Source organism: Zootoca vivipara, chromosome 6 (genome assembly GCF_965207765.1).
Source record: "Zootoca vivipara chromosome 6, rZooViv2.hap1.1, whole genome shotgun sequence".
NCBI classification, from domain to species: Eukaryota; Metazoa; Chordata; class Lepidosauria; order Squamata; family Lacertidae; genus Zootoca; species Zootoca vivipara.
In genome coordinates this window covers 58,151,537-58,176,138 of record NC_142589.1, presented here as the reverse complement: position 1 = coordinate 58,176,138, position 24,602 = coordinate 58,151,537, and the positions used below count along the sequence as shown (strand labels likewise).

Genomic DNA, 24,602 nt, shown 5'->3' with positions numbered 1-24,602 from the left:
ATGCTGACAGTAAAACTGCAGTTTCCATTGTGGGTGAGGAACAGGCCAAAGCACGTTGACTCTGGTTCCTCTTGGCCAAGCTCAGGCTCCAAGGGTCTCATCAAGTTATGGATATGCCAGAAGTCCTGGCTTCTCATCCAAACAGCTGCGGGGGGGGGGGAAGGGGGGAGGCAGCTAGATCCCCCCAGCAGACCTTTGGAGTTTTCCATGTGCTACGTGTTGGCCATCCATTACTTCATAGCCATTCCTGCTGTCTGGCACAGAGAAAAAGCAGATGGCAAGGAACTGTGGCACTGTCAGATCCGATCAGACCCAGCTGGTGTTTTTAGCCAGAGTTTTTTTGGGGGGTGTGTGTGGATGTGATCTGGATTACATCCCAACCTGCACTGCCCATATCTGCTTTGCGTGCAGAAGGTCTCAAGTTCAGACCCTGACATCTCCAGGTAAGGCTGGGAAAGGAGCACTGCCTGAAACCCAGGAGAACCACTGCCAGTCAGTGTAGACAATGCCTGTCTCTTTTTCTGCATCCGTTTTGTGTTATGGCAGCCATTTGGGGGCTGGTGCCAGCCATGGCACTTTCTCAAAATTCTGAATGTGCCCCCTGGCCTAGGAAAGCTGGTGCCCCCTGCTCAACAGTCTAACATACTATTTCCATATCTTCCATATCAGCCAGCTCTGAGCCTGGAACCTGTCTGGATCACTGCAAGATTCGAGGGTCATGACAAAAATAGCCTCCCATTGGCTTCATTGGGAGCAGGGTGAGGAGGTTAGTCCATGGGCCCAGGGGCAGATCCCCGCTAGACCACATCTAGCCCATGGGCTGGAAGTTCCCCATCCCGGCTCTTACCATTATACTCACTCGGACTCCAATGTTTGGCTGGCAGCAGCTTCCTCTAGCTCCATACCCATGTAGAAGTGAAGCCAGAACAACAATTGCTTGAGATTGTGATCACAGCGACTGTTGTAAAAAACCAAGCAGTCATTCCAGAGGTGTATCCAAATTCAATCCTGTATTTCAGCCAAAATCTATTCATCATAACCAGGGTCACTTTCCAAACTGAGAGTGGAAGCCTGAATGTATAGAAATTATATGTTTAATGTACATGACATAATCCCCCAAGTTGGCAATCACAATTTCAGTTTCCAGAGAAGACTTGGATATTATCCTGCTTGAGTATGAAAGATTATCCTCAAGTCAGTGTTCTTCTGGACCGTGGATTGGCATCTGTGGTGTGCTGGAGTCTGTTAGAGATGATAGTACAAAGTCTTCTAGCAGCAGAGTCTAACCTGGTGAGAAAAAATACTTTGTTTACCCCTTGGAGGCAGAGAGATGGGGGAGGGGGCCCCAGAAGCCCCTTTAATTGAGCATTTATCATGATTTGAATTCATGTTGGTATTGGAGCAGCTACACACGAGTCTACTTTCAGGACACTTTGGTGCAATCTACACACGTATAAAAACCATTCTGAAAATGCTTTTTTTTAAAGCATTTTTTTAAAAAAAAATACATTGAATTTTCCATAAGGCATCTAGTGTCACATTGTATATTGCACTTAAAACACACTTAAAATGTTTTATTTGCAGCTGTATAGCTGATTCCTTTGTGCCTGCAAAAGTGTGGTGGACATACTGCTTTGTTTCCAATCAACGCATCACCTGCAAATTCCTGCTGAAATCCTGTACCTTTTTACACAATAAATGTTCTGGCTTATTTCTGAACCTGCTTTTGTTGTGCTACAGGGTAATTCTTGGGCCTGGAGGCAGCTTCTAGACCAAGCATCTGTTCTGTTGTGGATTTTTCTCCAAATGTCCACACACTACGTTCAGCCTGGATAAGGAGCCGTGTACTGTAATTCAAAATGCTTTAGAGCTGGACAGAAATATTACCCCCGATGACCTCTAAATCAGAGTGATTATGCTAGCCAAAATATTTGTGTTTCAGAGATATTAATGAGCATAGCCACACACACAAACATCTCGCAAAATTTAAAATATGCAAGGGGCCAGTGATCCGGATGAACTATTTTTCAAGATATTTCTCAGGAGGAGGGGGAATGAAGGGCAGAATGGGTTGTTTAAAACGAGGACTCTTGACCACTTAAAGTAGTACTAGCTTATTAACTGTATACCCTTGAATTGACTATTTAATCATCTCCATTTTATATAAATTTCATACTCCCAAAGGCTCAGCAAAAATACATTTTTTAATATATTGAAGGAAATGTGAGAACGTACAACATTTTAAAACTCTGCAACTAGAAAGGGGGAAAGGCAAGGAGGGGACATTACAGAGGTATATAAAATTATGCATAGTATGAAGAAAGTAGATACAGAAATGTATTTCTCTCTCATAATACTAGAACTCCAAGATAACTAATAAGGCTAAACGTTGGAAGATTCAGGACAGATAAAGAAAATACTTCACACAGCATATAGTTAAAAAACTATGGAATTTGCTCCCACAATACGTAGTGATAGCCACCACCTTGGATTGCTCTGAAAGATTAAAAAAAATCACAGAGGGTAAAGCTATCAATAGCTGCTGGCCATGATTGCTATGTTGTGCCTCCACTGTTGGAGGCAGTATTCCTCAGACTGCCAGATGCTGGAAATCACAAGAGGGGACAGTGCTTTTGTACTTGTGTCAAGTTTATGGGTTTCCCAAAGGCATCTGGTTGGCAACTGTTTGAACAAGGAGGCCGGACTAGATGGGTGTCTGAGGTTCTTTATATTAAATAGAAGAAAATGCCATTTTAAAGTTTGTTTTCAAAGAAGGACTTCAGTTTCATTTAATATCCCAAACTTTTGGGGGCCTACAACATTTCCCAGACTTTGGCCCAAGATGAAGTGTCATAAAGACAGGATGTCCAAAATTTGGGGGGGGGGGGACAGAAAGAGGCAAATTGAATAGCACTTTGTAAGAAACAAATTCACCTGGGCAGAGATCCAAGTCAGAAAACATTGTTGCACGCCACCCCAGTCTCTGAGTGGTGCAAGATTCCAGGGGTTCCAAGCGCCTACCCAAGGTTCAGTTTCCTTGGAATGAGGGGATACCAGAGACTGTGGTGTCTTTATGCTATACAGTGGTACCTCGGGTTACAGACGCTTCAGGTTACAGACTCTGCTAACCCAGAAAAAGTACCTCGGGTTAAGAACTTTGCTTCAGGATGAGAACAGAAATCGTGCGGCAGCAGGAGGCCCCATTAGCTAAAGTGATACCTCAGGTTAAGAACATTTCAGGTTAAGAATGGACCTCCAGAACGAATTAAGTTCTTAACCCGAGGTCCCACTGTAAGGTTTATTTACACATATATACAACCTGAGCCTACATTGGAGGAGCTCACAGCGTTAACACCCTAAGAGGGTCTTGATCAGGCATCCCCAAACTGCGGCCCTCCAGATGTTTTGGCCTACAACTCCCATGATTCCTAGCTAAGAGGACCAGTGGTCAGGGATGATGGGAATTGTAGTCCAAAACATCTGGAGGGCCGAAGTCTGGGGATGTCTGGTCTTGATTCTCTCATAACTACAGCCTTGGATTCGAACAGAAATCAGACATGTCTCTCCCTCTCAGGCTTCTGCCTGCAGCATGCTTCTAACTTCTAGTCCTCTCACACACCTCAACTCTGGCTTTTGTCCTTCTAACTACTAGCCAGTTGAGGGAGGAGAGCCCACCCATTTTCCTCTGGTACAGAGCTACTTCCTTCATTAATGACCTGTACCTAGGGGCCGTTACCAATAAGATTGCCTGGCTATCCTAACAATTGAATCCTTGTTGGATCCAGGAATTAGAAGGGACTCAGGCATGCAGCCTAACCCCCCCACCCCCACAACTCACAACAACATAGAGGTGGGAATCAAAACAGCCTTCCCCCACTTCGAAATCTCATCATGCCAAATTCCTTCTTATGCCAGGAGGCCCCCCATAGCTGGAACTCTGAAGCAGGAAGTCCTGGGACTTTGTTATTAGATAGAAGATGACTAGATAAAACACTGAACTCCTCTAAGAGGCTCATACAGCCACAGTTAATGACTTATTTTTCCCCCACCCGACTCCACATTTCCCCTGTGAGCAATTCTATGTGAAACTACACCATGTTAGCAATTCTCATATCAAAAAACACTAGGGGTGTGCACAGGCCCCAGGGTTCACCTTAAAAAAAATCCTATATGTTTGTTCTTTGCTTTGTAGTTTGGGATTTGAGCCATTGTGTCAAAATAAAGCCCCGTGTTCCCTCTTCACTCTTTATGTGGTTCTAAAAACTCTTATAACTTTTTCCCCCATTTGGCAGAAATAGATGAAATTTGCCAGCACAAGAACTCCTCCAGAGTGGATTAAGCCTGCCAAATTGCAGACAAATAAGCTCAGAGACTTTTGTGAGGGGAATTAAAGTGATTTACTTTACTCCATGGTCCATATTAGGTCAATGCTTTTATTAGGCCAAGTAAAACACCAAAATCGATGTTAGTTTCACATTTTTGAGGGGAGCAGGGTTTGTTTCTTGCACTTTCTTTTCCTAAAATAATGAAGGGTGGCTGAGTAGCTTGTATATTTAAAATATATATACTGTATTTGCAGCTTCATGCTGGCTGTCTTGACTTTCCACGTACTTTTTTTAGTGTCGAGAGAGGATGCCCTTCAGTAGGCATTACAGGTGAAAATATACTTAGCCTTGGGTGTGATTGGGAGTTCTGGAGTATTTTTTTCCCTCCCATGCAGAACTGCAGATTATTATTTTTTAAGTTAAATCAAATTTTTAACTTAAAAAAGCCACAAACTCCTCTGCTGCTCTGCTTTAACAAATGAAAATAAATAAAATCACAAGAGCTCTTTAGTGCATCAAAGCCTATTGAACTAGAGCACTGGTTTTTCAACTTTGGGAGGGGTTCATGAGCCCCTCCAAGAATCTGATTAAAGCTATGGACCCCCTCCTTAGAAAAATGTAGATACAAAATATTGCATACATTTTATTTTATTACAGGGGTTGCACCCAGTTTATGGGGGCCTAATCATGGATCCCCTAGGGTTAAAAACTCCTGGACCAGAGTAAAGGAACATAGGCACAGAAGAAAAGTGAGGAATACAGAACAACAGCCACATGAGGCTTTGTGTGGGCACATTGTTGACATTGTGCTTTGATTCCGAAAGGGGAAAAATAACTGTGGTTTGCCTTGTTGTCTAGCCACAACACAGAGTGGTTGCAACCCCCACCCCAGCAAACACTGGTATCCACTGTGTGGGCACTACCCAATGGATCACCCTTCACCAGGCCTTCCCTCACATTAAGTGCCGGCAATTGTTGTTGTTGTTGTTGTTGTTGTTGTTGTTGTTGTATGGGGGAGGGTAATAAATAAGTCTGTTAGGTACTTCTGGAGCTCTAACCAGGAATCCCATGGCAAGTAAGTCTACCAGGACCCACTGACAGGAGGGGACCCATCAGAGGTTCATTCACCCCTTCAGACCCACAGAGAAATCAAATACTGTCTGAAATGTGCATCCTCTTGCTCGGAAATTGGCATGTTTTACAGGTCTCATGTGCACTGACACAAACAAATGAACCTCTTCCATTTGGTCTAGCTTTTCCCCATCTCATTTTGGATCCAGGAGGCTGGGATTCCTCAGACCAGACCCATGTAGACAAGTGACTCTCAAACTATTCATTCAAAGTTTCTTTAGTGACATGTAGAAGGGACCAACCCAGCATTTATGCAACTGGGAATGTGCAGGGATATAGAGAAGTTGTTGTGTTTAAAAAAGAATAAGAGAAAAGGGAGATTAATCACAGTCTGTGTGGGATTCCATGGAATGGAGCCATAAACATTTATTGGAACAAATACGCTCCTAATTACCCTTGTAGGATAGAGCAGTAGATCTTCCCAAAACAGTTTTTAAAAAATGTTTGGGATTCTACTCAGAAAGGGCAGTTTTGGAGAATGAGTTTCGAGCAAGAAAAAAGGGTTAGGCTGTTAAAGGGAAGTCCTACGTCTAGACAAAGCAGATGTGATGGGTGTGTTTTGGAGTGTGAGTAGTGTACCATGCAGCTGCTGGGTAAAATCAACTGTGAGGTCTCTAGGAGGTCTCAGCTGACCTGCCAGGGCTGTTTTAAGGATTAAAGGAATATATGTATGTTAGGTGAGCTAGCCTTAAATGGGGTTTAAACTTGGGCTAATTATGGACCCCCTTTAGCTGGGACCTGGCCTGAAACAGGATATCCTTGCTCCATGTGTGATGTAAGTACAGCATCCCTGGGAGATAGCCATCCAGCCTCTGCTTAAATACCTCCAGGGAAGGAGAACCCCCTTTAGCCATTTGTTAACAGCCCCTTACTATCAACATTCCCCTAATGTTTAGCTTCAATCTGCACCCCTGATGTTTAGGGTTAATGCTTTTAGTCATGGTGCCTGCACCTATTATGAAGGCTAAACACTAATACTAAGTTCTCCCATGCCAATTGTCCCTGCTTTGGGGAAATTTCCTTCCTGCTTTATCATTGAAGCAGGATTTCTTGTGCAGTCATATCCCAGGTGCCAATTTTGGAAACAGAAACTCTTGTTTCTTTCTCTTATCCAGCTGGCTGGCAGAGGGGGGTGGTTGTGGACAGGAGTGCGCTGGAGAAAAGCAGAGAGTTCCAAGCGCAATTGACTTTGGAGTGTACATTCTTGCGGTGTAATTATCTCATCAGAAGTGCAGCTTGACTCAGTGAGCAGAGAGACAAAGCATCTTTAAATGAAGCCAGGCTGTGTTCCAAAAACCTGTAGGGGGGCAAGAGAGGAGGGAGATGGTGGGAGGGTTTAAAAAAATCATAATAATAAAACTTCCTGCAGTTGTCAGGAGGACGTGAGCCAGGGATTGGAGAAGCAATTGACGGGGCTTCCCTGCATGCAGACACAGAGTGCTTGAAAGCTGTCTCCTATCACACTTCTTCAGAGGAAGGTGCAATAGGTCACAGCGTGGGACTGAAGGAGCTCAGATACACAGGAAAGCTTTCTGAGGCAGGACTGGAATATGAGGAGCTGGGGAGCACTGGCATATCTCTTCTTCCCTGTTTGGGCAGGGGTGAATCCAGTGGTTCTAGGACTTGGCCCCCATGTGAAGGGGAAGGATGCTCCTGCAAGGCACCTCCAGCACCAGCTGCAGCATGGCTCCTGCACCTACACTTTCCTGCTGCCAGAGCTTGGGGGCTGTGACTCGCCTGCTGCCGAATACCAGGTTTCCAACTCACTCCAGAGGGATGCTCCCTCCCTAGCCGAGGCCAAGTGGCCAGTAAAGAGGCTTCAGCAACTGGAAAACATCATGGAAAATAACACCCAGTGGTTACAGAAGGTAAGACCAGGGGCTTGGATCTGCAAGGGAATGTCATGTCCTCTTAGTCTGTGCATATACACCATACAGTCAAAGCACAAAGCACCACCCTAAGAATCCTGAGAACTGTAGTTTGTTGAGGGTGCTGGGAATTATAGCTCTGCAAGGGGGTAAACTACATTTTCCAGGATCCTTTGTGTGTGCTTTAAATATATGGTGTATATAATAATAATAATAATAATAATAATAATAATAATAATAATAATAATAATTTATTATTTGTACCCCGCCCATCTGGCCGGGTTCCCCCAGCCACTCTGGGCAGCTTCCAACAAAACATTAAAATACAGAAATCAAACATTAAAAGCTTCCCTAAACAGGGCTGCCTTGAGATTCCTTCTAAAGGTCTGGTAATTGTTGTTCTCTTTGACCTCTGGTGGGAGGGCATTCCACAGGGTGGGTGCCACTACCGAGAAGGCCCTCTGCCTGGTTCCCTGTAACTTGGCTTCTCGTAGTGAGGGAACCGCCAGAAGACCCTCGGCGCTGGACCTCAGTGTATATATTTAGATCAGTGGTATATATTTAGATTAGTGGTTCACAAACTTTTTTTGGCCTTGCCCCACCTAAGCATTTCTAAAATCCTGGTCCCCCCCCCCTCCCGGTGACATATAATTCTTATACTGTAATTCAAAAAGTGAACTCCTATTCATGTGGAGGAAGCCTAAAAGGCCATTAACTGTTAATAACTCATTATGGGATTTCTGGAGAGCCTCCCATGCAGGCACTGACTGGACCCAGACTTCAGGAAGGTTGCAGCATCATACCTCCAGCCCCCTTGTGCAGCAGAATCCAGGGAGATCTGTGTAAGTCATCTGCAGGGATCCACAAAGAACACCGTCAGGTGGGGAGATCTCCTGTACAAGCTCCATTAGCATTAATGAGAGCTGCACAAGAGACTGGGTATGGCTGAGTGTGGAGTGAACATGCACTTAGAGTGTCACAATGTGACTAAAAGACTGAGTTGTGAATTGGAAAATCTCTTTGAATCTTGCCTTTGCCTTGAACTAGGAATGGGTGAATCCGTCAATTTCAGTTTCCCTCAGTTTATCATTTTTTTCACTCTTAAGTTCACTTCTCTACAGTTTGTGATTTTTTTTAAAAGGCTGCATGAATATTCACCAGCATTTTAGTATTTCTCCTAATATGCACATCTTTGTGTGCATTTTTGCCAAATGTATACATTTTTTACGAAACAACTTCCCCTAATATAATGCATTCCTATGCACACTTTACTCTTCAATCATGGATCAGGACCCCCAGGCAGGTCACAAAGCCACACCAGGTGGGTCACAGCAAAGCTGTTGATGCCATGTTGGATTCTAGCTTAGCCTGACCAAAGAAACATGACGTGCATGTCTGGGCCAGGAAACATTCTTCTGATCAGATGCTTTTTGTCAATTTCCACAAGTGCTGCAATGTGGCAAGAGAAAGGCAGAATATCTATCAACTATCTATCTACCTAGCATCTATCTGTCTATCTTTCTGGCCACCCACATTCTCATGCCTTTCTCCTGCCACACTGGGGGGCTAGTTTTCATTTAGTAGTGATGCTAAGGTAACAATATGTATATTGCTCTGTGATTTTCCATTTTAGGGTTAAACAGAATGCATTATTAGCACAATTAAGTCTAAATCAAAAGTATAAATGTGAATGCTTCGCCTACAAAGCAACCTGCTGATCAAGGTACTGGAGCATACTAGGTATTCCCCCCCCCCCCGGTCAGTTGGCAACCCTAATCTAAAACAGTGGCGGATGTGACTCAGGAATATGCAGTAAGATGACCACAGTGACTCCTCTGCTTGTAACCTCAGTCAACATTTTAACAATTAATCAAGAGCAGGCAGTTTCCCCACAGTGAATGTGCATGTGTCTCTGTCATTTTCAAATGATTTTATTGCTGCTCTTGTTCTTAAAATAACAGTGCAACTTGCTTTTCAGCTATGCACATGCAGAACACTGGTGGGGAAGAAGAATGACAGATGCAAAAAGGGGGGAGAGGGGGCAATGTACTTTAGGAGTGCATTGCATATACTGCCCTTTTTTCCAGACTAGCATTTTGATATGCATGTGGACATTTTCATGACTCTGTAATTATTAAATTTTAAATGCACTCTCTTGAAAGTTCTTAGTACAGGCCCAGTAACTAGAAAGGGGCTGTCCAGTGGGTATCCTGAGATACCCATGTGGCAATTGCTCTCCTTGCCAGAATATTATTTCCCTTTGCTTCAGCTCTTTGTGGGCAGCAGGCGGAAGATGCTTTTTTCAGGATGAGACACAGGCTTAGGATGGAAGAGCGGTTACACATGAGCATTCCACATGGAGGTATCTATCAGCTATGGAGACCTGATTGCATGCATTGGGTTGACCCTGAGGTCTAAAACCATCATATTTCTTTAAGAAGGGGACAGGGAAGGGTGAAACGATTCTTGTATGATTCTGTCAGGGCTGGCCCACTCACGAGGCAAGGTGAGGCAACTGCCTTGGGCAGCAGGATTCACAGGGGCAACAGATCCAGCCTCCAAGGAACGCATTGCCTGCTGCTGCAATGGTAGAACCCACAGCTGCAGAGTGTAGTCCTTGGAGGCTGGATCGGCTGTGTCATCAGCAGCCCCCACCCCAATGCCACCTCTACAGCAGCCTCTTGGCAAATAGGAGGTGCTGCCAGCCTCCTCCCACCCCTAGGGTAGGGTACCACCCTCTGGGGTATCCTAGGGACTGCATGCACTTCGCGTGATTCAGAGTGCCCCCCATGGATTTTGAGACTCACTTCAACCATCGGTAAGGTTGATTTGAGTCTTCTCATGTTCCCAATGTAGATCGTTATTCCCCCTTTGTTCATTCACCCCATATTCCCTGGTGTGGGGAGCAGTTTGTGGTTTGCCTCAGGTGCCAAAATGTCTTGGGCCAGCCCTGGATTTTGCTCTGGCGAGACCCCATTGACAAGCGAAAGCTAAGATAGTCTGTGGGACCATTAGCAAATATGGTTCCAGACAGCTCCCTAACTGCACCCCCTCCGCAACCTCTGGCGCCAAGCCTGCTCTCTAATTACAAGTTTTTGGTCAGGCAATCTTGTTTCCAAAGGACTCTGCTTCCTGCCCTGTTTTATTTTGTGACACTCAGAACAATCTGTCCACCCTATAATTCCTGCCCATTAGCCAGCACTGCAGTAACCAGGGATGCAGCCTTTAACGATAGAAATGAGAGAGCTTTGGGGGCCTTATTAGACAATTTGAAGGTTCCTGTTCTCTGGGGTTTATTGGAAAAGTTTTCCTCTTCATCAGGAAATCTTCTAGAATCAGCAGGAGGCTAGAGATGAAACAAATGTATTTGGGGGAGATATTTTGGCGTGAATCACGTACCTTGGCCGTGTTTGTTTCTAAGTTGTGTAGGAGGAGCTGCTTTCACTGGAGATTTATTTTATTTGCTACCTGATAAAAGGAACATGTTGTCATTTTAACATTCATTTTGATGGATCATAGGTTGCCTTTCTGTATACAGTACTGCTCACCCCTTCTCAGTTCAGGCAATATTACTTTACACCTAACACAGCAGTGGCTTGACTCTAGCTCCCATTAGCCTCAGCCAGGACAGTCAGGGATGATGGGAGCTGTAGTCTAACAGCATCTGTTGGGCCACAGCTTCTCTTCTGTAAAGAGGTGGGATCTGGATCAGCATTTCCTCAGGCAATATAAAACCGTACCTATGGAAGGCTCTTGGCTTTCATTCCACCAGCACTGAACTGGGTCTGGAAGCTACCGGTAATAGGAAAAAGTGCAGATGAGCCAAAATTGGAAGGTCCATTGGTCTGCAAAGAGCTCCAAAAGGCTCTCCAAACTAAGGGTTTATCCACACATCTGTTCATCCTGTAAGTTATTCTGTTTGTCCCGTGAATTCTGGTCATGGGTCGAAGAGGTTTCAGTTTTGTCCCTCTGTTTTCCCCGGGAAAACCCCCTGTTTACTGCTGGACCAGAACAAATACCAATCCACAGAAAACCCATTGACATCTGTTACAATTCAGCAGTAGACAGCAAGTTTTCCTGGCAAAAAAACCTCACCAAGATTTCTAGTCTTGTGCCTAGAAATCACATGACAAACTAAAGCGTGGATGAGCCCTAATGAGCAACAAAATGGCAAATTATGTTCAGTGTAGGTGTAAAATGATGCTCATATCTCACCCTTTTAGAACATATGGCATACAATTCTAGTTGCCTGATCTCAAAAGGAGGTAAGGAAGTAGAAGATATACCTAAAATATCAGGGAATTAAGAACATATTTTGTATGAGAGAAGGCTAATGTATTTGGGGTTTTTTTTAATTGCGGGGGAAAGCAACTGAGAGGCAACACAATAGAGGTTGACTGAATTATGAAATAGGTTGTGTGAAGAAAGGGAAGAAGAAGAATAAGAAGTTCGCAATAATAGGAAGTCTAGTGGGGGGGGCGCTCTGGTGGGATGATCATGTTTGTACATGTGTTGGCCAAATCATCTGCATAAACAAAGAGGAAAGAAAAAAATATTATGCAAAGAGCTTCTGAAAGCTGAAAGCCAAATATATATTTCACTGTTTGCAAGGAAACATCTTTTAGTTTTTTAAAAAATCAGACAACCATTGTTGAAAACAAGCCATGGGAAACTGTTTTCATGCTGATGATCTGAAACTGCTGTGCACATAAACATGTGCTGCTTTTGTTTTGACAGAGAGGTTTATAGGGTGGTCATGTTGCCGATTATCAGGAACATAGTTTCCAGGTGCCAAAACGTACTTGTAAATATTGGTTAATATTTTACACAATGATTTGAAGAGTGAAGCTGAACTAGACATGATATGACATTAATTCTGCACACTTATGCAAATACAGTCATACCTCAGTTTAAGTACGCTTCGGTTTGAGTACTTTCAGTTTAAGTACTCCGCAGACCGTCTGGAACGGATTCATCCACTTTCCATTACTTTCAATGGGAAAGTTGCTTCAGGTTAAGTACGCTTCAGGTTAAGTACAGACTTCTGGAACCAATTGTGTACTTAAACCAAGGTACCACTGTAGTAGTAAGTCTGAGTTGGTCCCAGGACTGTGGGGCAAATAAGAAGGGGGGAGTTTGACTCCACACTTCCTTTAGTGCCACATTTATAAGCACAGGTCCGGGCTTTCCAGGTCCAGGTCCAAGTGGTTGCTTTTTTGTCTCAGTGAAAACCCACATTTTACTGCTGAATTGGAGCAAACAGCAGTCAGGCTTTCCATGGGACACTTGCCTGCCCTAAGTCATTGCTAGACAAGTTGCTAGACGAAGCTTCAGGTAAATGAAAGAATAGGGGTGAAAATCAAGAAAATCACAAATATAAGCTTAGAAAATTAAGCCCCACATTTTCAGCTATAAACTAAGGTTGGCATAGATCTTCCATTGGTTTTAGGGAAGAAGAAAGCAACCTAGAGGTTGGTCTGCTTCCATTTTTCGGAAGCCATGGTGCATGTGTGGTGGAGTATTAAGTCCTCCTCCTAAGTACAAACTTTTATGATATCTCCCCCCCCCATAAACAGCTGGAGAACTATATCCAGGATAGCGTGAGAATGGAAACATCTGACAATCACCTCAGTGCTGTGCAGAACCACACAGCTGCCATGTTGGAAATTGGAACCAGCCTTCTGAACCAAACGGCTGAGCAGACTCGCAAGCTCACTGATGTAGAGATGCAGGTAGGCTCGGCTGCTATTTAGGGAAGGCAGAGCAGAGAACTCTGAACCCCCTTTTTCTCCACTTCAGATCACATGCGGTTATTTTTTCAGGAACCCTTGTATTTCTTGCCAACGTGGATTCTACAGGTAAGCAGTTGTTACAATTAAATGGGCCATGGAGGTTGGTCCATTAGGGAAAATGAGGCACTTTCCCACCAAGTTCAGTCTGCCTCCAGCCAGCCCCCCACCTCAATGCCCCCTTACTCGCAACCAGTCCGAAAGGTGACACTGGCTGGCTTCTTCCTCCTCAGTGTTGCCATTGTGAAATTCAGCAAGGTGGATGATGTGGACAAAACCAGAATTAATTGGCTCCCCCTATAATTTGCTCTGGCTCCGCCTACTTTTTGCCTCTCTACTTCCCTCCCTCTTGAGCTGCTTGTTTTCCCCTCTATTCTCACCAACCAGGTTTTTACCCAGACCTCAAGGCTGGAAATCCAAGTGCTGGAAAACTCCCTTTCTACCAACAAGCTTGAGAAACAGCTGCTGCTGCAGACTCAGGAGATCAGCAAACTTCAAGAGAGGAACAGGTCAGAGCTGTGCTTGCTTCATCTAGACAAATCAAGGCAAAGTAATAGAATCCATGCAAGTTTGTGTAATTTTATTCTGGTAGCAGAATTTTTGATGTCTAGCTGTCAGGCCTGGCCATGTCATGAGACACACTGAGCCACTTGTCTCAGGTGGCAGACTGGGATGGGAAGCAGCCTCTGCTGGACTGCCAGAATGAGCATGCCCCTTTGCCACTCACTGCTTGCCACTCAAGCTCCCATGATCAGCAGCTGCTTGACAAGGTACTGTTGAAACCTTGCAAGACTTCTTAGCAGTGTCTGCAGTAAGTATAAGCTGATGGCACTGTGAGGTGGGGTAGCAGGAGGGTCCTAGGTCGCCTCAGGTGAGAAAGAGCAGGCAGGTTCATATGGGAACAGGTGGTTCTTCAGCTATCTTGGTACCAAACCACTGATCATGTATTTTGTATCTTTCGTAGATTGCTAACTACCTTGGGTACCCTTTCTAAGACAGAAAGGGGGGGTATGAGTGTTTTAAAGGAAATAATACAATTAACATTCCCATTATCCTTTCCTTTCCCTAGCTTCCTAGAGAAAAAGGTCCTGGCTATGGAGGGGAAACGTGAGGAAGAGCTTCAAGGCTTCAGGTCTGAGAAACAGGAAATGCAGAGGTTGCTGTCCAAGCAGGTGGACCTCGTTGGGCATCTGGAACAGCGTCTGGGCACTGCCATGGTCAACAACACAGTCCTCCAGAGACAGCAGGCCTCCCTGGCAGAGACTGTGAAGCTCTTGATAGACTTGGTGTCCCAGTGCAACCGTAAGTAACTGTTTTCCCTGAAGGGATTTTTTCCAAGGGCAATACTGCTCTACTTATTCACTGCAGTTTGGGGCTGGTGTCAAGGGCTGCCCAGGTCCACATCCCAGTAGAGAGCCTGTTGATGTGAGCTCCTGAGACCTGCTGCAGTGAGGAGGCAGACTACCTGAAGGTGGGTGGGTGTGGGTGTGTTGCCCAAGGGCACAGCTGAATGCTTCTGCCTGCACTCCTAAGATCCCTGGGAATCATCCACTGCAGACAACCATCTACAAGGAGTAGGCTTCCCATAGGCATCTGGTTGGCCACTGTGAGAGCAGGATACTGAATGAAATGGGCCTTTGGCCTGATCCAGCAGGATTTTTCTTATGTTTTTAACCTTCTGAGTCTAGGCCTACAAAAATGCATGCATGGACATTGCACAGATTGAAGATGGCTATACTGAAAGCACCTCTTTGTCTGACCCTTGCAGACATTTCTCACATCCGCCCAGAAGAGCAGAAGACATTCAAGGACTGTGCAGCTGCATACAAATCAGGGTTCACCACTAGTGGCATCTACACACTGCAGTTCCCCAACACTACGGCCACCGCAAAAGTGAGTGCAGGCATCAGGGCCTAGACATGCTAAGGATGGGGGCCCTGTGGCCCATCGGATGTTGCTGGACTCTCAACTCCCATCAGCATCACCAACAGTCAGGGATTATGGAAGTTGTAGTCCAGCAACATCTAGGAACATCTAGGAAGTGGGTGGTGGATGATTTCCCAAGGTATGTGCAGTTGTTAAGGTATGCTCTTCTACTCCTTTGCACCCATAGATTGACAGTTCCAGGCAAAGATGCAGAGTCCCATTTAGTGTGCACACCCCTCTGAATTCCCTAGAATGTAGAAATCCTCCCTCCCTCCTGAAGCTCACTTTCCCAAAGCACTTTTCTCCACATATCCTCCCTCTTAAAAAACAATAACACAACAACAACAACAACCAACCCCCAGGGCTCTAAAACTGGAAGTGAACCAGCACCTGAGAAACCCACAATCTGTGGGTTCTTTGTCCAGCTCTGAATATAAGGTGTTAATGGATGGTGCAGAATTGGAAGAGTTGTTGTCCCTTAGGGCACAGCTGAGGAACCTCAGGCCCAGCTGCAGCTTCTGGACATTTGTGAAGTTTTCCTTCCATTAATGTACTGCAGTCCTTGCAGGTCCTCTGCGACATGGAGACCAGCGGAGGCGGCTGGACTGTAATCCAGCACCGGACAGATGGTTCTGTCGACTTTCAGCGCACCTGGAAGGAGTATAAACAGGTAAGGAAGCTGGTGGGCAGAGTATTTTCTCTTTTAAGGACCAAAGATGTACTTGAATTTATTCATTTTTTAAAAAGAGTTTTAAATCTAGCAGAGGAAGGTTCACTTAATTGCGTATGCCTGTGGCAGTTGCTGATATGACCCTGCACTCTTTGTTATGTCCCTGACAAAACCTATTCCAGCAACTGCTGCACAGAGAACGAGTCAGACTCTGATGCAGTGAAACCACCTGCACAACTTCTGCAACTATTTTTTTATGTCAGCTCCAATTGTGCAATTAATTTGCATGCCAGATCTGTCTTTTCCCCTTTGAAGTGTCTCCTCCTATTTACTATGCTAATGGCAGCCATCAACATTTCTCATTGTCTTTCAAGTTCTGTTCACTTCTAGACAGCCAGGGGTGTGTGTGGGGGGGGTGTCTGTGTGGGTGTGTTCCAGCATAGTGGGGTAGGTGGTCCTACATCTCAGTGGGACTTGCCTAAGACAGCTTTGTATATAAATTGGTGTTCAAATGGGCCTTCTTCCATTCCTCTTTGAAACTGAAGTGTGACTCTACTACTCCCAGTGAGTGGGTGGGGGCAGCGGTGGAGCAAGCTGATAAGGTGCCTGGGGTGGCATACATGCCCTGTGCCCAGGGGTGGGGGCAGCCGCCCACGGGGTGGGGTGAGCCGAGGCAGGACGCTCTGTGGAGCCTCCCAGGAGTCTGCCTACCTCCTCCCACTCAGCTGCCCTACAGCTGAGGGAGAGGTGGCGGGCAGACTGGGGCAGTGCGGAGCCTGCACGCATAAGCCACCGCATCTCTCCCAGGAAAGACTCATGGTTCGGGCGCACTGCAGGCCCCGCAGTGAGTGCCGCCCAGCATTTTTTCACCCCCCTGAGTGGTGACACCCGGGGCGGACCGCCCCTCACTGCACCCCCCTTCCTCTGCCCCTGGGTGGGCAGTTCAGACAACCGTATACACGTAAAGGATCTCTCATATTAAAATGTTGGGGCCAGCAGGCAGGGATCCATAGAGGGGCCTGAAAGCAGAGTTATTTGGATGATGATGAGTAAAATGAAAGTAATATTAAAAATAGGCTAGCCAACACAAAATGACAAATGAAGATAATAGACAGGACACAAGGATAAGAAAAACCCTTTAACGGATAGAAAATCACATTGTCATTCTCAAAATTTGTAAAAAAATAAAAATAATAAAATAAAAATTCAAAATGGAACAAACAACCCACCCACAAACTCCAGGTCTAAACTATTAAAGTCTAAACTATTAAAAAACCAAAAGAATGAGTGGTCCTTTCAAGCTGAGGCAAGTTGTGAAGGTGAAAACAAATTACAGGAAGATATGATTGCATAAGGTGAACTGAAGAAAAACCTTTGTTTGTTGAGAACACTGGTACAGCATACCCTGGTGGGGCACTTAAGTTTTACAATTAGTTCTTGGGACAAAAAAAAATATGAAATGATTTGCAGAAAAGTCACATTTCTTGTTTTACTAGCAAAGGTCATTTGCGAGTAGAATGAGAAATGAGCCGATTTTGCACTAGGAAATTCTGAAAGTGAGTGAAAGAAAACAGTCCTGCAAGTTCAAACCCTAGTAAGGAGTAGACTAGTTTCTCACAGAAAATGAGAAGACTGGAACCTGTTTTGCTTCACATCTCAGGTTCTACAAATGCCAGAAACTATTTAAAAAGAAGCAGAGGCAGATTGCAAGTGGTGGCTTCTATCATTAGAAACTACCAAATGGAAACTTCTTGTTGGTTTGGAGGAACATTCGGTCCTCTGAATCCCTACCTGCAATTTGAAGTGGTACAGTCCTGACACAGGTTCACCACCTTAGTAGAAGCCAACCAGGTTGGTTACCAGCTGGGATTCCCGCCCCCTCCAATCTCTGCCATACCAGACCAGGCGGGCTCTGTAGCCTCAGCTGAGCCTCAGGTTGTATTTATTTATGTGATTCCATTTGTGAATTGCTTTCCCTAAGCAATTTCAAAGTAAAAGGATGAATAAAAACAGTTAGAAACATTATCTAAGAGGTGAGACAGTCTTCTGTAACTTCTGTGATGTTCTGTATCAGGACTACTAATCTGTGCTTCCTCTGACATTTCTGTGTTTCTCTTGCAGGGCTTTGGGTCCCCACCTGGAGAGTATTGGCTGGGCAATGAATTCATCCACTTGCTCACCACACAAACTTCCTACTACCTTCATGTCAAGCTCCAAGACTGGGAAAACAATGAGGCTTATGCCTTGTATGACCACTTCCATGTAGGCCCTGAGGAGCGTAACTACCGGTGAGGAGCCTATTTCCTTGAGGTGCTAAAATAAGCACCTTATTCAGGCAGAGAACATGCTCCATGGCTGCTGACTGGCCCTAGTCCATGAAGGTCAGTTGAAATTTCAGGCTTGGCACCACCACTAGTCCTACTCGGGAAGTGCTCTGGAAAGGTCCAGCCCTGATTCCTACCGAGCCTGCTGGACTCCCATTTTTTAAAATAAAACACAATTTTAGAAACCTTAGTAAAATAAAAAAAATTCCTTCAGTAGCACCTTAAAGACCAACTAAGTTTTTATTTTGGTATGAGCTTTCGTGTGCATGCACACTTCTTCAGATACAAAGAGAAGTTGCTGAATTGCAACTTATCACCAAGCTCAAAACCATGGAGGGACCTGGTTTGAACAGAGATATCGGATTATTATCTCATTATACATGATAAGCGATCTTCAGCCATCTCAACCCTTGCTTTTTCATGCAAAACCATTTGCAGTCGTTTGCGGTCATCAACCCCCTTCATGGATCACTGCCTTGTCGTGGCGAAGGGGCTTAAATAACTTAGAGAAGTTATGTTTTGACCAAACGTGATCCACCTGGAGAAGGAACTGGCAAGCCACTCCAGTATCCCTGCCAAGAAAACTCTATGGACAAAGACAACAGGCATATAAAAGTTATGACGCTGGAAGATGAGCCCCTCAGGTCGGAAGGCGTCCAACATGCTACTGAGGAAGAGCGGAGGACAAGTACAAGTAGATTCAGAGCTGATGAAGCGGTTGGGCCAAAGCCGAAAGGACGCTCAGTTGCGGATATGCCTGGAAGCGAAAGGAAAGTCCGATGCTGTAAAGAAAAATATTGCATAGGAACCTGGAATGTAAGAACCATGGATAGAGGTAAGCTGGATGTGGTCAAAAATGAGATGGCAAGAATAAATATTGACATCCTGGGCATCAGTGAACTAAAATGGAAGGGAATGGGTGAATTCAGTTCGGGTGACTATCATATCTACTACTGTGGGCAAGAATCCTGTAAAAGAAATGGAGTGGCCCTCATAGTCAACAAAAGAGTGGCAAAAGCTGTAATGGGATGCAATCTCAAAAATGACAGAATGATCTCGATACGAATCCAAGGCAGACCTTTTAACATCACAGTAATCCAAGTTTATGCACCAACTACCGGTGCTGAAGAAAGTGAAATTGACCAGTTCTATGAAGACTTACAACACCTTCTAGAAATGACACCAAAGAAGGATGTTCTTCTCATTACAGGGGATTGGAATGCTAAAGTAGGGGACCAAGAGATAAAAGGAACAACTGGCAAGTTTGGCCTTGGAGTTCAAAATGAAGCAGGGCAAAGGCTAATAGAGTTCTGTCAAGAGAACAAGCTGGTCATCACAAACACTCTTTTCCAACAACACAAGAGACGACTCTACACATGGATATCACCAAATGGGCAGCATCGAAATCAGATTGATTATATTCTCTGCAGCCAAAGATGGAGAAGCTCTATACGGTCAGCAAAAACAAGACCTGGAGCTGACTGTAACTCAGATCATCAGCTTCTTATAGCAAAATTCCAGCTTAAACTGAAGAAAGTAGGAAAAACCACTGGGCCAGTAAGATACAATCTAAATCAAATCCCTTATGAATACACAGTGGAAGTGAGGAACAGGTTTAAGGATTTAGATTTGGTGGACAGAATGCCAGAAGAACTATGGATGGAGGCTCGTAACATTATACAGGAGGCAGCAACGAAAACCATCCCAAGGAAAAGGAAATGCAAGAAAGCAAAATGGCTGTCCAACGAGGCCTTACAAATAGTGGAGGAGAGGAGGCAAGCAAAATGCAAGGGAGATAGGGAAAGATACAGGAAACTGAATGCAGATTTCCAAAAAATAGCAAGGAGAGACAAGAGGGTCTTCTTAAATGAGCAATGCAAAGAAATAGAGGGAAACAATAGAATGGGGAAAACCAGAGATCTGTTCAAGAAAATTGGAGATATGAAAGGAACATTTCGTACAAAGATTACCATAATAAAGGACAAAAGTGGTAAGGACCTAACAGAGGCAGAAGACATCAAGAAGAGGTGGCAAGAATACACAGAGGAATTATACCAGAAAGATATGGAGGTCTCGTACACCTCAGGTAGTGTGGTTGCTGACCTTGAGCCAGACATCTTGGAGAGTGAAGTCAAATGGGCCTTAGAAAGCATTGCTAATAACAAGGCCAGTGGAAGTGATGATATTCCAGTTGAACTATTTAAAATTTTAAAAGATGATGCTGTTAAGGTGCTACACCCAATATGCCAGCAAGTTTGGAAAACTCAGCAATGGCCAGAGGATTGGAGAAGATCAGTCTACATCCCAATTCCAAAGAAGGGGAGTGCCAAAGAATGCTCCAACTACCGCACAATTGCGCTCATTTCACACGCTAGCAAGGTTATGCTTAAAATTCTACAAGGCAGGCTTAGGCAGTATGTGGACCGAGAACTCCCAGAAGTGCAAGCTGGATTTCGAAGGGGCAGAGGAACCAGAGACCAAATAGCAAACATGCGCTGGATTATGGAGAAAGCTAGAGAGTTCCAGAAAAACGTCTACTTCTGCTTCATTGACTATGCAAAAGCCTTTGACTGTGTCAACCACAGCAAACTATGGCAAGTTCTTAAAGAAATGGGAGTGCCTGATCACCTCATCTGTCTCCTGAGAAATCTCTATGTGGGACAAGAAGCTACAGTTAGAACTGGATATGGAACAACTGATTGGTTCAAAATTGGGAAAGGAGTACGACAAGGTTGTATATTGTCTCCCTGCTTATTTAACTTATATGCAGAATTCATCATGCGAAAGGCTGGACTAGATGAATCCCAAGCCGGAATTAAGATTGCCGGAAGAAATATCAACAACCTCAGATATGCAGATGACACAACCTTGATGGCAGAAAGTGAGGAGGAATTAAAGAACCTTTTAATGAGGGTGAAAGAGGAGAGCGCAAAATATGGTCTGAAGCTCAACATCAAAAAAACCAAGATCATGGCCACTGGTCCCATCACCTCCTGGCAAATAGAAGGGGAAGAAATGGAGGCAGTGAGAGATTTTACTTTCTTGGGCTCCTTGATCACTGCAGATGGTGACAGCAGTCACGAAATTAAAAGACGCCTGCTTCTTGGGAGAAAAGCAATGACAAACCTAGACAGCATCTTAAAAAGCAGAGACATCACCTTGCCGACAAAGGTCCGTATAGTTAAAGCTATGGTTTTCCCAGTAGTGATGTATGGAAGTGAGAGCTGGACCATCAAGAAGGCTGATCGCCGAAGAATTGATGCTTTTGAATTATGGTGCTGGAGGAGACTCTTGAGAGTCCCATGGACTGCAAGAAGATCAAACCTATCCATTCTTAAGGAAATCAGCCCTGAGTGCTCACTGGAAGGACAGATCGTGAAGCTGAGGCTCCAATACTTTGGCCACCTCATGAGAAGAGAAGAATCCTTGGAAAAGACCTTGATGTTGGGAAAGATGGAGGGCACTAGGAGAAGAGGACGACAGAGGACGAGATGGTTGGACAGTGTTCTCGAAGCTACGAACATGAGTTTGACCAAACTGCGGGAGGCAGTGCAAGACAGGAGTGCCTGGCGTGCTATGGTCCATGGGGTCACGAAGAGTCGGACACGACTAAACGACTAAACAACAACAAGCGGTCATCAACAGCTATCAGTCAGTCAATCACCCATTTCCACCACCCTTCTGAGTGATCCCCCCTCCCCATCCCCACCCCTCCCCACCCCTTCTCTACATAAGTGCCTGGAAACTTCCATTTCACTGTATCTGAAGAAGTGTGCATGCACACGAAAGCTCATACCAAAATAAAAACTTAGTTGGTCTTTAAGGTGCTACTGAAGGAATTTTTTTTTTATTTTACTTCGATCCAGACCAACACGGCTACCTACCTGTAACCAGAAACCTTAGTGTTATTTCTTGGCGCTAGAACACCAGATTTTGTGTTTCAGCCCTCCAACTAAATAATGTATACACAAATGTGCATATTAGGGGCAAGTGTATTTTATTCAAAACTGTATACAAAGAAAAAAGTTTATATTAGGTGAAATTTGCACTTAGATGCTGATGAGTTTTCATGTGGACTAAAATACTAATAATCTCAAACTGTTAAGGAACTGTAGAGAACTGAATTAATATTGGGGGAAATGAGAAACTGAAACTGTCCCAATTCGCCCATCCCTAGTCACATCTAGTTTGGCCCTTAAACCACAGTTTTAAGAAATAGGTTGGGATAAGGTTTTGAGCACACCTTACTAAATGGTCTGCTCTGGACCAAAAGCATTCAGCTCTGTTAACACTGATTTAGAACTACTGAGAGCTACTGGTAGCCATGCAAGTGCATGACATCAGGTAAGAAAGAGATCTTCCTGGATTGCAGGAAAACTGCATAGTACAGAGATAAACAAAACAAGAAAACCACTTGCTTATGACACTGATGGCACACCCCTACCACATTCAAAACAGACTTTTCGAAATAGACATTTCACCCAAGGCCAAGCAAGCATAAAGGTAAAGGTAAAGGGACCCCTGACCATTAGGTCCAGTCATGACCAACTCTGGGGTTGCGGCGCTCATCTCACGTTATTGGCCGAGGGAGCCGGCATACAGCTTCCAGGTCATGTGGCCAGAGAAGCACAAGCAGAACCAGAGCAGCACAAGGAAACACCGTTTACAATACCTATTTATCTACTTGCACTTTGCCGTGCTTTCAAACTGCTAGGTTGGCAGGAGCTGGGACCGAGCAATGGGAGCTCACCCCGTCGTGGGGATTCGAACTGCTGATCTTCTGATCGGCAAGCCCTAGGCTCTGTGGCATACCTTGTTTCAAATTTCAGAGGAGAGGCAACCGACAGAGGATTGCAGCTGACAATGGTACGTTCCCCCTTTTGCCCCTGCAGGCTTTATGTCGGGAGATACAGTGGCACAGCTGGTCGCACGAGCAGCCTTAGTCCCTCAGGGACAGACTTCAGCACCAAGGACATCGACAACGACCACTGTGCATGCAGGTGTGCACAGATGGCAGGTGGAGGTAATGAGCGGATGGGGAGGGGAAGTGTGTGCTACACAACTCCTATATTGTTGCAAATTCATATGCCTCAGAGCAGGGGTCGCCAATCAGCTTAGGAAGAGTGACTTGGAAGGGCTTTGCTTCAGGGTTTATGGGCAGAGTACCCCAAGGTTCCCTGTTCTTTCTCTTTTTCCTCCTCCCTCTGTCTCCAGGCTGGTGGTTTGATGCTTGTGGACCCTCCAACTTAAATGGCATTTATTACCCGCCCAGCCCTGCCATGAACAGGTACAACGGCATGAAGTGGCACTACTGGAAAGGCCCCAGCCACAGTCTGAAGGTGACCACCATGATGATCCGCCCTGTCGATTTCAGAGAGGAATAAGAGGAGCTCGCCATGTGGCTGAGATGGGCAGGCTCCAGCAAGATCAACTGAAAATCAAATGCAGCGTTGTGTCTCTCTCCAAACTTGTGCAATCTCAACGGGGGAACTATGGGTGGGTGTACTTTCTGGGAGTCAAAGAACATCACTGTACTTCATATTGGCGGCCACAGGGGGCACCTACCACAGAAGAAGCACCAGGCATATCCCAGGTGCACCCTTGACTGTCCTGTGTATATACCGGTAAGGAACTCCTATAAAGTCCAGAATCCTGAGGCTGAAAACGGCTTGACTTTTAACAGGAGGCCTGGGGAGGGTGGGGGGGAGGGTGTGTTTGAGGGGGAGGGTGTGTGTGTGTGAGAGAGAGAGAGAGCATTTATGGCTTGAAAACATTCAGGTGCTGCAGGAGGAGCTGAGCTAGGCTTTCTGGAGTCAGGCAGGAACCTCTTCTGCACTCTCTGTGGCTCCTGGTTTACGCCTCCATGAGCAGGGTAAATTCGGAAAATATGTCCATGTGTACTTAATAATTCAGTTTGGAGGACAATGCACTCACTGTTTTGTGTGCCTTTAACGGTAGGTTTTAACCTTTCTCACAAACTTGCCCCATGTATGGCTGGCAGGTTTCTCAACCATCCCTTAGTGTTCTATGCAAAATGTAATTGACTCTCACTGGCAGATGAAGGCCGAAGCTGAAGCGTTTAGTTTTATCTTATTCCACGCTCAACTCGCTGAGTTACATGTGGGCTATACACATGTATGTAATCTAACAAACAGCTAAGGTAAAGGTAAAGGGACCCCTGACCATTAGGTCCAGTCGTGACCGACTCTGGGGTTGCGCGCTCATCTCGCATTATTGGCCGAGGGAGCCGGCGTATAGCTTGCAGGTCATACATTCAAGTGGATTCTGCAGCCTAAGAAGATAAGAACATAAGAAGGGCTTTGCTGCCTGAGACTGAAGGTCCATCAAGTCCACCAACCTGTTTCATACAGTAGTCACCTCGGGAACCTGGCAGGCAGGGCATGACGGCAGAGGCCCCCTCCTTTTGCTGTATTCCAGCATGTGATCCTCTTGGCTATACTACCTCTGGAGTCATATAGCTATGCTGTTTAGCCATTGATAGCCTTCTCCCTTATGAATCTGTCTCGTCTCCTTTGCCATGAATTTAATTCTGTGTTATGTGAAGAAGT

General features: G+C 45.1%; 1 protein-coding gene across 3 annotated transcripts; it reads left to right on the top strand.

Moving 5' to 3' along the window:
- The first annotated feature begins 1,034 nt into the window (after window positions 1-1,034).
- Window positions 1,035-23,693, top strand: LOC118087021 (angiopoietin-2-like). 3 transcript variants are annotated; one of them, XM_088672279.1, is made up of 11 exons: window positions 1,035-1,290; window positions 1,741-1,819; window positions 7,056-7,324; window positions 12,901-13,056; window positions 13,501-13,622; window positions 14,183-14,415; window positions 14,882-15,006; window positions 15,608-15,709; window positions 17,831-17,997; window positions 22,926-23,056; window positions 23,248-23,657. In XM_088672279.1, the coding sequence occupies exons 1-11, from the start codon at window positions 1,177-1,179 to the stop codon at window positions 23,415-23,417; spliced, it is 1,668 nt and encodes a 555-aa protein (XP_088528405.1). In that variant the 5' UTR covers window positions 1,035-1,176; the 3' UTR covers window positions 23,418-23,657. The 3 variants fall into 3 exon arrangements, with proteins under 3 accessions (XP_088528405.1, XP_034975131.2, XP_034975130.2); XM_035119240.3 differs by lacking the exons at window positions 1,035-1,290; window positions 1,741-1,819 and having other exon boundaries at window positions 6,831-7,324; window positions 23,248-23,693; XM_035119239.3 differs by lacking the exons at window positions 1,035-1,290; window positions 1,741-1,819 and having other exon boundaries at window positions 6,865-7,324; window positions 15,599-15,709.
- The last annotated feature ends 909 nt before the right edge of the window (window positions 23,694-24,602 follow it).

Coding starts and splice junctions, on each gene's coding strand:
- LOC118087021 (XM_088672279.1), top strand. CDS start 1,177: ATGAAAGATTATCCTCAAGTCAGTGTTCTTCTGGACCGTGGATTGGCA. Junction 1,291..1,740: donor TAGCAGCAGAGTCTAACCTG/GTGAGAAAAAAT, acceptor GTTGTGCTACAG/GGTAATTCTTGGGCCTGGAG. Junction 13,623..14,182: donor AAACTTCAAGAGAGGAACAG/GTCAGAGCTGTG, acceptor TCCTTTCCCTAG/CTTCCTAGAGAAAAAGGTCC.